This window comes from Oncorhynchus kisutch, linkage group LG19 (assembly GCF_002021735.2).
Source record: "Oncorhynchus kisutch isolate 150728-3 linkage group LG19, Okis_V2, whole genome shotgun sequence".
Taxonomy (NCBI): Eukaryota; Metazoa; Chordata; class Actinopteri; order Salmoniformes; family Salmonidae; genus Oncorhynchus; species Oncorhynchus kisutch.
Window position 1 is genome coordinate 10,771,274 of NC_034192.2, and position 12,702 is coordinate 10,783,975.

The following is a 12,702-nucleotide window of genomic DNA, read 5'->3' on the forward strand; positions in this document are numbered from 1 at the left end:
CACAATTCAGCTGTTTGATTAGGCTCCTAACCGTAAAACTCAGGGGAAGAAGTGGAGAAAGAAAGAAAAAAAAGGCCCTTCATTTACTGCTACAAACACACATGAGGAAAAAAACGTTTTTTTAACTGCACCTCCTCTCCTCTCAACTCGGAGTAGCAGTTTGGAGAGATGAAGAGGTCAGTTTGTTGGGGAGCGCGCCTCGCTGCCGTGTTAATTTACCATGACAAGATAAAGCGCGGTAATCTCCTGGCGGATGCTGCCTCTACAGCCGCCACTACCCGGGGACGAGCGCAGTCCATTTCCTCTCCCATATCACTTTATACAATTGCCGTGACAAAGCCCCTCCGAGGCGCGCGGTGTAAAGCTCTCTCTCACTCAACTCTTCTGCCAGTCAGCGCAGAGCGGATTGAGAGGGCAAAGCCGTAGCAAAATTGTACATCTTACACATGCCAAGCTTTGCCGCTTGCGCTAAATCCACCCTGTCCAGGAGACGGCTCGGTCGCGCTTTAATAATCCACATCAAATATTATGCGGGCACACCCCTCCACAGTCTCCTTTTTACTGTTTCTGGTGTCAGTCAACCAACTGGCTCAAGTCGCATCTCATGTATAGGGACATTTATAGTGTTGTAAAACGTACGGATGGCGGAGATGCTATTTGTAGCATAGGCCTAAATAATACAAATAATAATAATAATAAAAAGAAATCTAATTAATACTTAAATTATTAATTAATACGTGATTCATCACACTTAAAACAATAATCATGACTAAACATTTTCAAATTTCAAACCAATACCTGTTCCAGCAACTCAGTAAAAAAATACCTCCCACTATTAGCTTAACATTACCAAGGTAATAACATATAGTCTCCCAAACATCAGGTCCAATACCTACAGTCAACAGTATGCCATGATAAAGTCTCCCAAACATCAGGACCAATACCTACAGTCAACAGTATGCCATGATAAAGTCTCCCAAACATCAGGTCCAATACCTACAGTCAACAGTATGCCATGATAAAGTCTCCCAAACATCAGGACCAATACCTACTGTCAACAGTATGCCATGATAAAGTCTCCCAAACATCAGGTCCAATACCTACAGTCAACAGTATGCCATGATAAAGTCTCCCAAACATCAGGACCAATACCTACTGTCAACAGTATGCCATGATAAAGTCTCCCAAACATCAGGACCAATACCTACTGTCAACAGTATGCCATGATAAAGTCTCCCAAACATCAGGACCAATACCTACTGTCAACAGTATGCCATGATAAAGTCTCCCAAACATCAGGACCAATACCTACTGTCAACAGTATGCCATGATAAAGTATATCTTCCTGGTGAGAGAGAAAGAAAAAGAGAGGACTTTGGTTTACAGTCAGTGACTGTTGTCTGACAGGCAGCAGAGTCCAGTCTGATGTGCAATCAGCAGGTTAATTCCAGAATTAGCTTACCATTATGGTCCTTAATCACCCTTTCATTGTTTTACAGCCAGAGTCATCTCACAACATTTGCTGTGTGGTGGTTTATCAGCAGTACAGGGGAAGTGTCTGTAGATCATGTGCTGCTGCTAGCTAGCTGCTCTTCAGGTGGGCCTCGACGTGAGGCTAACGTGAGGGAAACTATGAGGGTTACTGAGGCTACACACACACACACACACACACACACACGCACACACACACACACACACACACACACACACACACACACACACACACACACACACACACACACACACACACACACCACACACACACACACACACACACACACACACACACCACACACACACACACAGATCTACACAGTATACATAAAACACACATCACACACACCAAACTACACATCGAAATGATGATATGCATTTACTGTCACCACACACAGTCACCCTTTTCCCAGCAGAACATGACTCACTGACATGGCTCACATTGACAGTCACACATGTCCCGCGTCTCCATGCCTCGCCGTCTCCATGCCTCGATACAGCACAAACATGGGCTTTCACACTAAAACTAAAAGGAAACGCAGTTCACACCATAAGAGCATCTTTTGTGTCCAGTTTCCCTCCGATATCATTTCCTCTGTTGGAAGTATGTGTTACTTCAAAACCGGACGCCATAACTACAACTCTCTGTAATTACAGTCTAATAAACAGTCCTTTAACACAATGCTAAATGACTCTGTCTCAGTCGATGATAGCTGGGGACTGTCACTTCCTGTCAACGGCTATGTTCCGTTTAGCCCCCTTATGGTCGAGATCAGGACAAACGGATCCGAAGATCTGTCCTTAAGTGCCAACTTCCAACTCAACAGCGTGGCAGGATTTAAAATCCAGACGACCAATAAGAAGAGTCGAAACAAAGCCAAGTAGCCAATAAGAGCAGTTAATAAATGATATGAAGACAATGAGGGGCTGTTTTACCATGGCACTGTGCAGGGTGGGGGGGCTGTCCAGGGGGCGGGGAGAGAGGGGGGACACCTTGCTGCAGTAGGGAGTCAGGGGGAGGTGCATGACAGCCTGTCCGTCATCTCTCTCTTCCTCTTCCAGTCTCTGTCTGCTGGTTGCCATGACTACTTCTCCATCTGTCCCCCCATATGGAGAGATTGGTCGCTTGGAAGACATCCTGGAAAAAAACAGAGAGAGAGAGAGAGAGAGGGAGAGTGAGTATGAAACATTCAGGGATGTAATATGAGCTGTGGGTGACAGTGGGAGAAACACTAGTCTTTGATCCATTTCAATAGTTATATTTATAGAAATAGTTAATCATGATTCATTTCCTATTATTCATTGGTCCCCAATGGCCCGCTCTCTGTGTCTCTGAATCCCTCTCTCTCTCTCAGCAGACAATACACACTATAATAATATAGAGTCAATAATCTACTTCCGCTAGCCAGAGGAAAAGCACAATCACATCCATGTTTACCATCAGCTCCTTTCAACGTTCATACACACACACACACACACACACACACACACACACACACACACACACACACACACACACACACACACACACACACACACGGTACGCAATAACCCATTACTGCAAATGGAGCCGGGTTGGGCTGACATTTTATGACAAATGGCCGAGGCCTGACACAGGCCCTTTCACTCCAGCAGCACGCTGACAGTGATGTGTATGAAAACCTCGGCCCTGACAATACCAGTGAAAATAACAACCATAGAGGCTGTGCATTTGTTACTTTGCTTTTGTTTCCCATTGAAAGCAGAGGGAGGGGAAGAACAGTGGCATCTAGCAGATCAACTCTCCCCAACATAAATGTGCCCCCCGGTGAATAGGGACAAAATGAAAACGTTCCAATAATAGAGTTTAATGCGGCTGGCAGCGTCTCCCTAAGTGCTTTCAAAGGCTCTCGCTCAGCCTTGAAGTTACTGCTACGATGACACAGGGTGAGAGGAGGGAGGGAGAGAGAGAAGGAGAGAGAAGGAGAGAGAGGGAGGGAGGGAGAGAGAGAAGGAGAGAGATGGAGGGAGGAGAATACGAAACACTAATGTATACGCTGAAAGTCAGACATGCGAGGAGCAACAGGCTAGGAGCCCAAGATTCTAAACTGCATTTCCTGCACCGCCACCAACAACCATTCTGTTTGAGAAAGAAGGAGGAGACAAACAGGAGAATACGTAAACCTTCTGAGCAGGACTGCTGTCCCTAGAGGTTCAAACAGATGCCAAATGTATTGAGTGTTCTTTCAAGGAAGTGAGTGGCAGCTGCCAGTATTCCGTGAGCTCTCTGTTTTTAATTCTACACTGTATTAATTAATAGTCCAGTAATCCAGTCACCTCTGTCTCGTCTGGGGATGTGTCTGAAATCTGTCTTGCCTACTACGGACTAAAAAAGGCTTACCTTTTACTAATCGTACTACATACTATTTACAACGTACTGTTGAGGAACATCGAATGTAATAAGCAACATAAACATACTGGGCTCATCCAGACTGAGAATGCTTCCTCCAATGCAATTGCATGTATTCCCGCCATTCGTGTGTTTTGTGACAGGGTGTCAGCATATCTGATTATCAGCTATTCTCGTTCCTCAGTAGCGTGCAGCGAAATCTACTAGATGAAAAGCCGAAATGAGTGTGACCTCCTGGCGTTTAAAGCATACAAAAGGTCACATACTATAAAACCTATTTTCGCGTACCCAAAACGCCTACTATTTACAACATAATTATGGGTATTGGGACACAACCTGTGTGTCTGTTTCAGACTCAGGCCTCCCCAACAGTCCCACTGTGGTCTAGAACTACAACACTCCAGGACCGTAACACTGACCTGGAGGAGGAGGGGGGGGGGGGGGGAATATATGGGTGTCAATAGTACACATGTATAGTCGTAAATTGCTACATTGCACTTACATGTATAGTCTTCTATCTATATCAATATGCCTATATGCTGCCTTGTATATTCTACTATCTGCACATGCCTATTCCAGAATTCCCTTATCTATCTACACATGCCTATTCCAGAATTCCCTTATCTATCTACACATGCCTATTCCAGAATTCCCTTATCTATCTGCACATGCCTATTCCAGAATTCCCCTATCTATCTGCACATGCCTATTCCAGAATTCCCTTATTTATCTGCACATGCCTATTCCAGAATTCCCTTATCTATCTGCACATGCCTATTCCAGTATTCCCTTATCTATCTACACATGCCTATTCCAGAATTCCCTTATCTATCTGCACATGCCTATTCCAGAATTCCCTTATCTATCTGCACATGCCTATTCCAGAATGCCATTATCTATCTACACATGCCTATTCCAGAATTCCCTTATCTATCTGCACATGCCTATTCCAGTATTCCCTTATCTATCTACACATGCCTATTCCAGAATTCCCTTATCTATCTGCACATGCCTATTCCAGTATTCCCTTATCTATCTACACATGCCTATTCCAGAATTCCCTTATCTATCTGCACATGCCTATTCCAGAATGCCATTATCTATCTGTACATGCCTATTCCAGAATTCCCTTATCTATCTGCACATGCCTATTCCAGAATTCCCTTATCTATCTACACATGCCTATTCCAGAATTCCCTTATCTATCTGCACATGCCTATTCCAGAATTCCCTTATCTATCTACACATGCCTATTCCAGAATTCCCTTATCTATCTACACATGCTTCGAACACAGCAGCAGCAGTGATGCTGACAAATGATCAAATGAAAGGAGAAGGTAAGACAAGATTTTCCAAAACCACAAGAAAGTGTAGAATTGAAAACAATTGTGATATTTCTAAATATATATCTTTACCACAAGAAAGTGTAGAAATGAAAACAATTGTGATATTTCTAAATATATATCTTTATCATCTGTGAAACGTTAGAAAGTGTGTGTTGAGTTCCCCCAGTGTTTAACACTCTGGGCAGGGAGAGAGGAAGGCCCAGCTGTATCAACTATAGGCCACGCGACGCACACGCACACACACACACACACACACGCACACACACACACACACACACACACACACACACACACACACACACACACACACACACACACACACACACACACACACACACACACACACACACACACACACACACACACACAGCAGGTCTGTCCTCATCACAGGCTGTTTACTTTACCTCCTTTCACTCTCACACACTGGAGCCTTTTGTTCCTGCTCCACACACACACACACACACACACACACACACACACACACACACACACACACACACACACACACACACACACACACACACACACACACACACACACACACACACACACACACACACACACACACACAAACACACACACACCCTACACACACCACTCAGATAAACACAGCCCCTCCTCACACACACACAACCGCCCTCAGTCCACCCCACCTTAACCAGACCACCGCCCCTCCACCCATGTCCTGTCCACACCTCTCTTCCCAGCTGCACTCCTCCCATGTCCTCTAGACACCACACAGGACTGGAGTAGTAACCCTGGACACTGATCTAAGGTCAGTTTGGGGTTTTACCGCCGAATAGTTAAGGGTAGCAGCAGGGAGGGTACGCTGATCCTAGATCTGTGTACCTAAGAGCAACTTTTGGGCAGGTCACACACCTCCCAGGAGAACAAGAACCCAGTCTGTTGGATGCTGTGACTCCGGAATATTCCTGAGGTTAGACACAACACCCTCTCTCTCCTCCTCTCACCCCTCCACCCCCCTCTTTCTTCCCCTCTGCTGTGCCCTCCTCTCCTCCCTCCATCTCCCTCTCACCCCTCCATCCTCTCACCTCTCCATCCCCTCCATCCTTCCTTTCACAGCTCTCCTCTTGAGCAATAAAATTGATATTTCCCTCCAAGCCTTTGATGTCTAATCACTATAGAACTCAGCACACCGGGTGAGCAGGTTATAGCAGCTATTTCATTTCAAGTTGGCAGACCTGTCCTGCACAAGAGGCTGCTCCATGAAACATTGAACCCATGTACAGTAGTGGTGTTGGGATTAAAAAGAAGGGCTTTATTAAGTCGATACATTGGCAGCTAAGCCAGTCTCCAAGGTCATAATTAGCGACCATTAGCATAATTTCAGTCCTTCCTTCTGTGGCGCGAACACAGACAGACATGCCAGACACCTCCCCTCTCTCCACGGCAGCCGGGAAAATACAACCAGGCACATACAGACACACCGGGCCATTACACACACACACACACACACACACACACACACACACACACACACACACACACACACACACACACACACACACACACACACACACACACACACACACACACACACACACACCACTGGCACTCATGGCAAACTGAACATGCAGCGATGCTCGACGCGCCAACCATCCGACCAATACATCATGTAAAAACAATATTTTTAAATCGACAGCACGGGAAACACTGGAAAGAGAACTGGACATCTGATGTGTTCAGAGCTCACGACTCAGGTGTCCAGCTCTCTACCTTCCTCTCTCAACTGTGCACACACGCACGCACACACACACACACCCTGGCTGAGCGTTAGTGTTAGCTACTAAGCTTAGATTAAAGAACCACTTCCCCTGGACGACTTCATCTCTTTGATGATGAAGTCCCTCTCATATTACACATGTACATGTACTGTTAAGTCACTAATCGGCCAAATACACTGTCCATTAACTACCCAAGTAGACTGATTGACTGTTAATCCCCGTCACAGACTGACTGCCCGGTGGTTAACTCACTTAACACCAGCCAGTCCAGCACAAATGACCCACTTCAACGACGACTCTGCACAGAGAGAGGAACGAGATGACATACACACATCTAGAGACACACGTACACACTCTCACACACACACACACACACACACACACACACACACACACACACACACACACACACACACACACACACACACACACACACACACACACACACACACACACACACACTGAGCCCCGTGTCTCCACACATCCCAGTAGCGATGTGTTAAATGATTCATCTTAGAGGTGCTCCGACGGGGGTAAAGATTTGTTTCATGAAGACTGAGTGAGAAACAAAGCAGTCATCTCCTATATGCTAGATGATATTACACACACCTTCAGACTGCTCTCTTTCGCTCTCTCTGTCTCTCTGTCGCCCTCTCTGTCTCTGTCTCAGTCTCTCTGTCTCTCTGTCGCCCTCTCTGTCTCTGTCTCAGTCTCTCTGTCTCTCTGTCTCTCTCTGTCTCAGTCTCTCTCTCTCAATTCAATTCAATTCAATTCAATTCAAGGGCTTTATTGGCATGGGAAACATGTGTTAACATTGCCAAGCATGTGAGGTAGACAACATACAAAGTGAATATATAAAGTGAAAAACAACAAAAATTAACAGTAAACATTACACATACAGAAGTTTCAAAACAGTAAAGACATTACAAATGTCATATTATATATATATATACAGTGTTCTAACAATGTACAAATGGCTAAAGGACACAAGATAAAATAAATAAGCATAAATATGGGTTGTATTTACAATGGTGTCTCTCTGTCTCTCTCTCTCTCTGTCTCTCTCTCTCTCCCTGTCTCTCTCTCTCTCTCTCTCTCTCTCTCTCTCTCTCTGTCTCTCTCTCTCTCTCTCTCTCTCTCTCTCTCTCTCTCTCTCTCTCTCTCTCTCTCTCTCTCTCTGTCTCTCTCTATCTGTCTCATTCTCCTTCTATCTCTCTGTCTTGGTCTGTCTCTTTCTCGCTTTCTTTCTCTAAATCTCTCTGTTCATCTATCTTTCCCTCTCTTAGTAATAATTCTTCCTCTTCTTCTACAGAGATCAGAATGTTTTTCTAGAGAATACTACATTAACTGTCTTATGTACACAACCATTATTCTCTATTTGAATTGTGATCCTGTATTTCAATTGCTGAATAAACATGCATATTAAACAGATACAAATCAATATTAGAAGCTCATATAGGTCCAGTTACCACTGCTTAAAATAATTACAACGTTACATCAAAATGGGGCTTTAAATCCATATTCCCAAGAGGTAGTGACGTCATCTCTGTGCGACCCTTCCCTTACTACCTGTCAGTCAGGTGAAAGCATGTGTGTGTGAGAGAGAACTTTACAGCTGTGTCTGAGGTAAGGGAACAGAACAGTGTATCAAACAGCAGTACAGAAAACCTCAGCATGTCCATAGGTACACTGTATAACACCTGAGGAATGACTGTAAACCAATGGTCCATCAGGTATTGAACTATGGTATTAACTCCCTCCCTCCCTCCCTCCCTCCCTCCCTCCCTCCCTCCCTCCCTCCCTCCCTCCCTCCCTCCCTCCCTCCCTCCCTCCCTCCCTCCCTCCCTCCCTCCCTCCCTCCCTCCCTCCCTCCCTCCCTCCCTCCCTCCCTCCCTCCCTCCCTGAGGTGAAGCACTGAGCTAGCTTGTAGTATTGTCTTACTGAGTGATCCTTCTTTACACAATCAGCTGTTTGTCCCCCCGCCTCCTCTCCTCCTCCTCCTCCTCCTCTCCTCCTCCTCCTCTCTGTGTCTTGTCTGACTCTTAAGGATATTGCCTAATATCTATTAATAGGCTGTCCTTTCTGTCAGTGGGAACAGTGAGGCTGCAACAGGAGAAAGGGAACACATAAGCTAGTGGACTTAAGGACTCCACACTTCAATGGAGTCAGTGATATTCCCTGGTCATTGTAGTGGCTAGTAGTTTCAGCTAGTAGGCTACACACACACACCAACCACTCTCATTGACTTGACTGTCATTCTATCTATTCCGTTCCAGTTACATGTTCAATGTCATATGGGTGATGACAAGAGGAGAGTGTATAAAGGAATGAGAGAAACCTTGTAGCATTATTGCAGATGTACTGTATGCTAACATGACGCACCGACACAGACGCACACTCACACACAAAGCGCCCTCTGTTTTTTTCTCTGAAATGGAGGCTGAGGGAGCGACCGCGTTTCCTGTCCAGATTAACCACAAAAGGCAATAAGACAGTGGCTAATGTCACTGTCATCAATGTCATCACACACACACGCACACACACACTTGGGACTTTGAACATCGGCTGTGTGTGTGTGTGTGTGTGTGTGTACTGTCAGGGAGGACAGAGGGCCAGCTCATGTAGTTTGTGGTCCCCAAAGTGCTTCAGTGCTTCCTTCACCACCACCTCCCTAGACTGCCTTACACACACACACACACACACACACACACACACACACACACACACACACACACACACACACACACACACACACACACACACACACACACACACACACACACACACACACACACTCCTGTTCTGTCCTGCCTGGGCTGTAGATAGTCATCACTGCTCATTGCAGCAGTCTGCATACTTCGTCATGTTGTTGTAATTGTTATTTCTTTCTTCAGACTGAGTCACCACGCTGTGATTTCACTGACATTTTACCTTGGAGAGCTTCCATATGAGGGTTAGCTGGGGAAAATAAAGCAAATGAAATGGGACTGAAAAAGGCCGCCAGTCATTCACTCGGTCTCTCTTTCTCTCTCTCTTTCTGGGCTGGTTGAGCTGACAGTCGCGGGGCTCGGCCGTGAGAAAGGAGAGGGAGAAAAACGGCAAAACGACAACGTCGCCGTTGCTTTTCAGACCTATTCCCTGATGCTTATGAGGGAAGAAGTGGAGCCTTAATGTTTATTGACAGATGAACACAGATTTTCCATTGTGTGACGCTCACTGTTTAGACTCCAGTTGTTCAGCTCATCCATAAAAAGTCTTGTCCATTTGTCTCAGTCACTCTCTACGGCTCCCTGTAAAAAACACCAGACAGAGTCTCACTCAGCTCTCTGGAGTGGCCCACGGATAGAAGAGAAACAACAGCAGACTGAACAGTCTCTCTCTACACACACACACACACACACACACACACACACACACACACACACACACACACACACACACACACACACATGCGCGCGCGCACCCGTAAGGAAACAGGAACGCAGACAGGCGAAAGCACACACTCACATCCACATCCACACACTTATTCACAGCTGGGCTCTCCCTTTTGCCCCGTCCTTTGAAACTCTCCCACCTCACCCAAATGGCCTCCTTCCCTCCCTCTTCCCCTCCTCCCCCTTTCCCCCGTCCCCCTCCCTACCTGCAGACACAGAGTTGCTATTGTACCACCCTGGGTAAGGCCAAAGAGACTAACACTGTCTGTCATTGTGGGGCGTACAGGGATGGAAAGAGGGAGAGAGAGGGGGATGGAAGGCGGGATGGAGGGACAGAGGACACAGGAATGAGAGAATCCCAGGACAGGACTTCGCTTGGCTTCTTCCCCTCTCAAAATCAACAGCCTCTGACTTTTAATACTCCAACCGACCACGATGCAATAGTCTGCCCTAAACTTTGACCTCTAACCCCTGGCCATGTGACCCATCTCTCGTTAGCCTCCCTCAATGAACCCAAAAGACCCCCACCCAAACAGAGAAGACAGACACACAGACAGAGGGACACAAGCGGGGCGGCCAGAGAAAAGTCCTCTGCACTTTCGCCTCCAAACTACCGAAACTAATTTATCAGTCGCCGATTGGCTGTTAGAGAGGTCAGCTGACAGCACTGGGGAGGTCTGTGGGTTGAGAGTGGAGGGGAGAGAGAGGGAGAGAGAGAGAGGGAGAGAGAGGGAGAGCCTTTAGCATTCTGCTCTGCTATTCTTCTGTCTGTCTTTCTTTCTTTTTTCCAACATGGAGACACGGTTATCAAGCCACTCGGCAGACTTACAATATGGGCCAGACAATGGACCAGTCTGAGAGAAAGACCCAGAGACAGAGAGAGAGAGAGAGAGAGAGAGAGAGAGCGAGAGAGAGAGAGAGACAGAGAGAGAGAGAGAGAGAGGGAGAGAGAGAGAGAGAGAGAAAGAGAGAGAAAGAGAGAGAGGGAGAGAAAGAGAGAGAGAGAAAGAGGCCCAGAGAGGCCATAGGGAGAGAGAGAGAGAGAGAGAGAGAGAGAGAGAGAGAGAGAGAGAGAGAGAGAGAGAAAGGGAGAGAGGGGACAAGGTCTGCATTAGTGTTCAGACCACGGACACACCACTCAATTACGCACACACACACACACACTGTACCCCGCTTTCTCATAACAGTCCGTAACAGCCACCCTGTCCCTTTAAAACACTTAACCATTTTAATCCGCAATGCTTTTCTAGTTAATGCTACATAAATCCAATTTACTACAGGTCAACTTTAATTCACATTACACACTTTGATTCCCATAATTCCTGAATGAATTCCATTCAATGTAAAAGTTTCAAACAGTAACAAATTACACTACCACAAAACAAAATCCGCTGTCCTACTTTACAGTAATATCCCACAATGTATTACAATGCAATACCAATGCAATGATGACACACTAAAATACAAATTTCTACCTATTATTTTAGCAGCAGAAATTGAAGTGTTCTTTTATAACCATTTATGCAGCTTTACTCATTAGGAACATTTAGGTGTTTAGACATCTGGTGTGGACCCACTCATAAAAGGTGACATTACACCACGACCCCCCCCCCCCCCCCCCCAATAAACTCACAGGGACAAACGGTAGAGAGTGAGAGTTCCACACTGCTCCCCTCAGCACCCCTAGGAGTCCCCTTCCTCATCTCTGCTCCTTCCTTACGATCAATCTCGCTCTTTTCCCTTTACTTCTGCATCTCTCTCTCTCTATCTATCGGTCTCTTTCTTCCTCTCGTTCTGTTACCCTCTCTCTATACGCTCTCTCTCTCTGTTTCTCTATACCTTCACTCTATCCTCTCTCTCTCGCTGTCCCTGTGGAATCTGTCACTTTGACCACAGAATCTGTCAGATACACTCATACCACAGCTATGTCAGCGAAATCACTCTATTCCAGTATTTCATACAAGCATCACAGACATTCTTAGTAAAGATGTCATTGTATTTGAAGGAGCCATCAAATCATTTCCACGACTGAACAAAATGTCAGTGAGACAACTTAAAGAAAGATTTATAATAATACCAAAATACACAACAATATTAGTATAATATTATAATGACAATAATAACATTTCATTATAATAATCACATTAACACACACTAGTATAAAGATATATTAATCATCATCATCGTATATTCAAATATTACTCAGCAGAAATGACTGTAAATAGGGCGAAAATGGTTGTGATTTACGCCACACTAAGCTCCTAAAAACAAACCATTCTCATCTTGTATCCATC

General features: G+C 45.5%; 1 protein-coding gene across 1 annotated transcript in view; it reads right to left on the minus strand.

Moving 5' to 3' along the window:
• Positions 1-1,802: 1,802 nt before the first annotated feature.
• The window catches only part of LOC109882676 (transcription factor SOX-5-like), a 13,754-nt gene continuing 2,854 nt past the window's right edge, over positions 1,803-12,702 (minus strand). Inside the window, exon 2 of the mRNA XM_031797542.1 lies at positions 1,803-2,632. Coding sequence (XP_031653402.1) covers positions 2,296-2,632 — 337 coding nt within the window. The 3' untranslated portion in view covers positions 1,803-2,295. The remainder of the gene's footprint in view (positions 2,633-12,702) is intronic.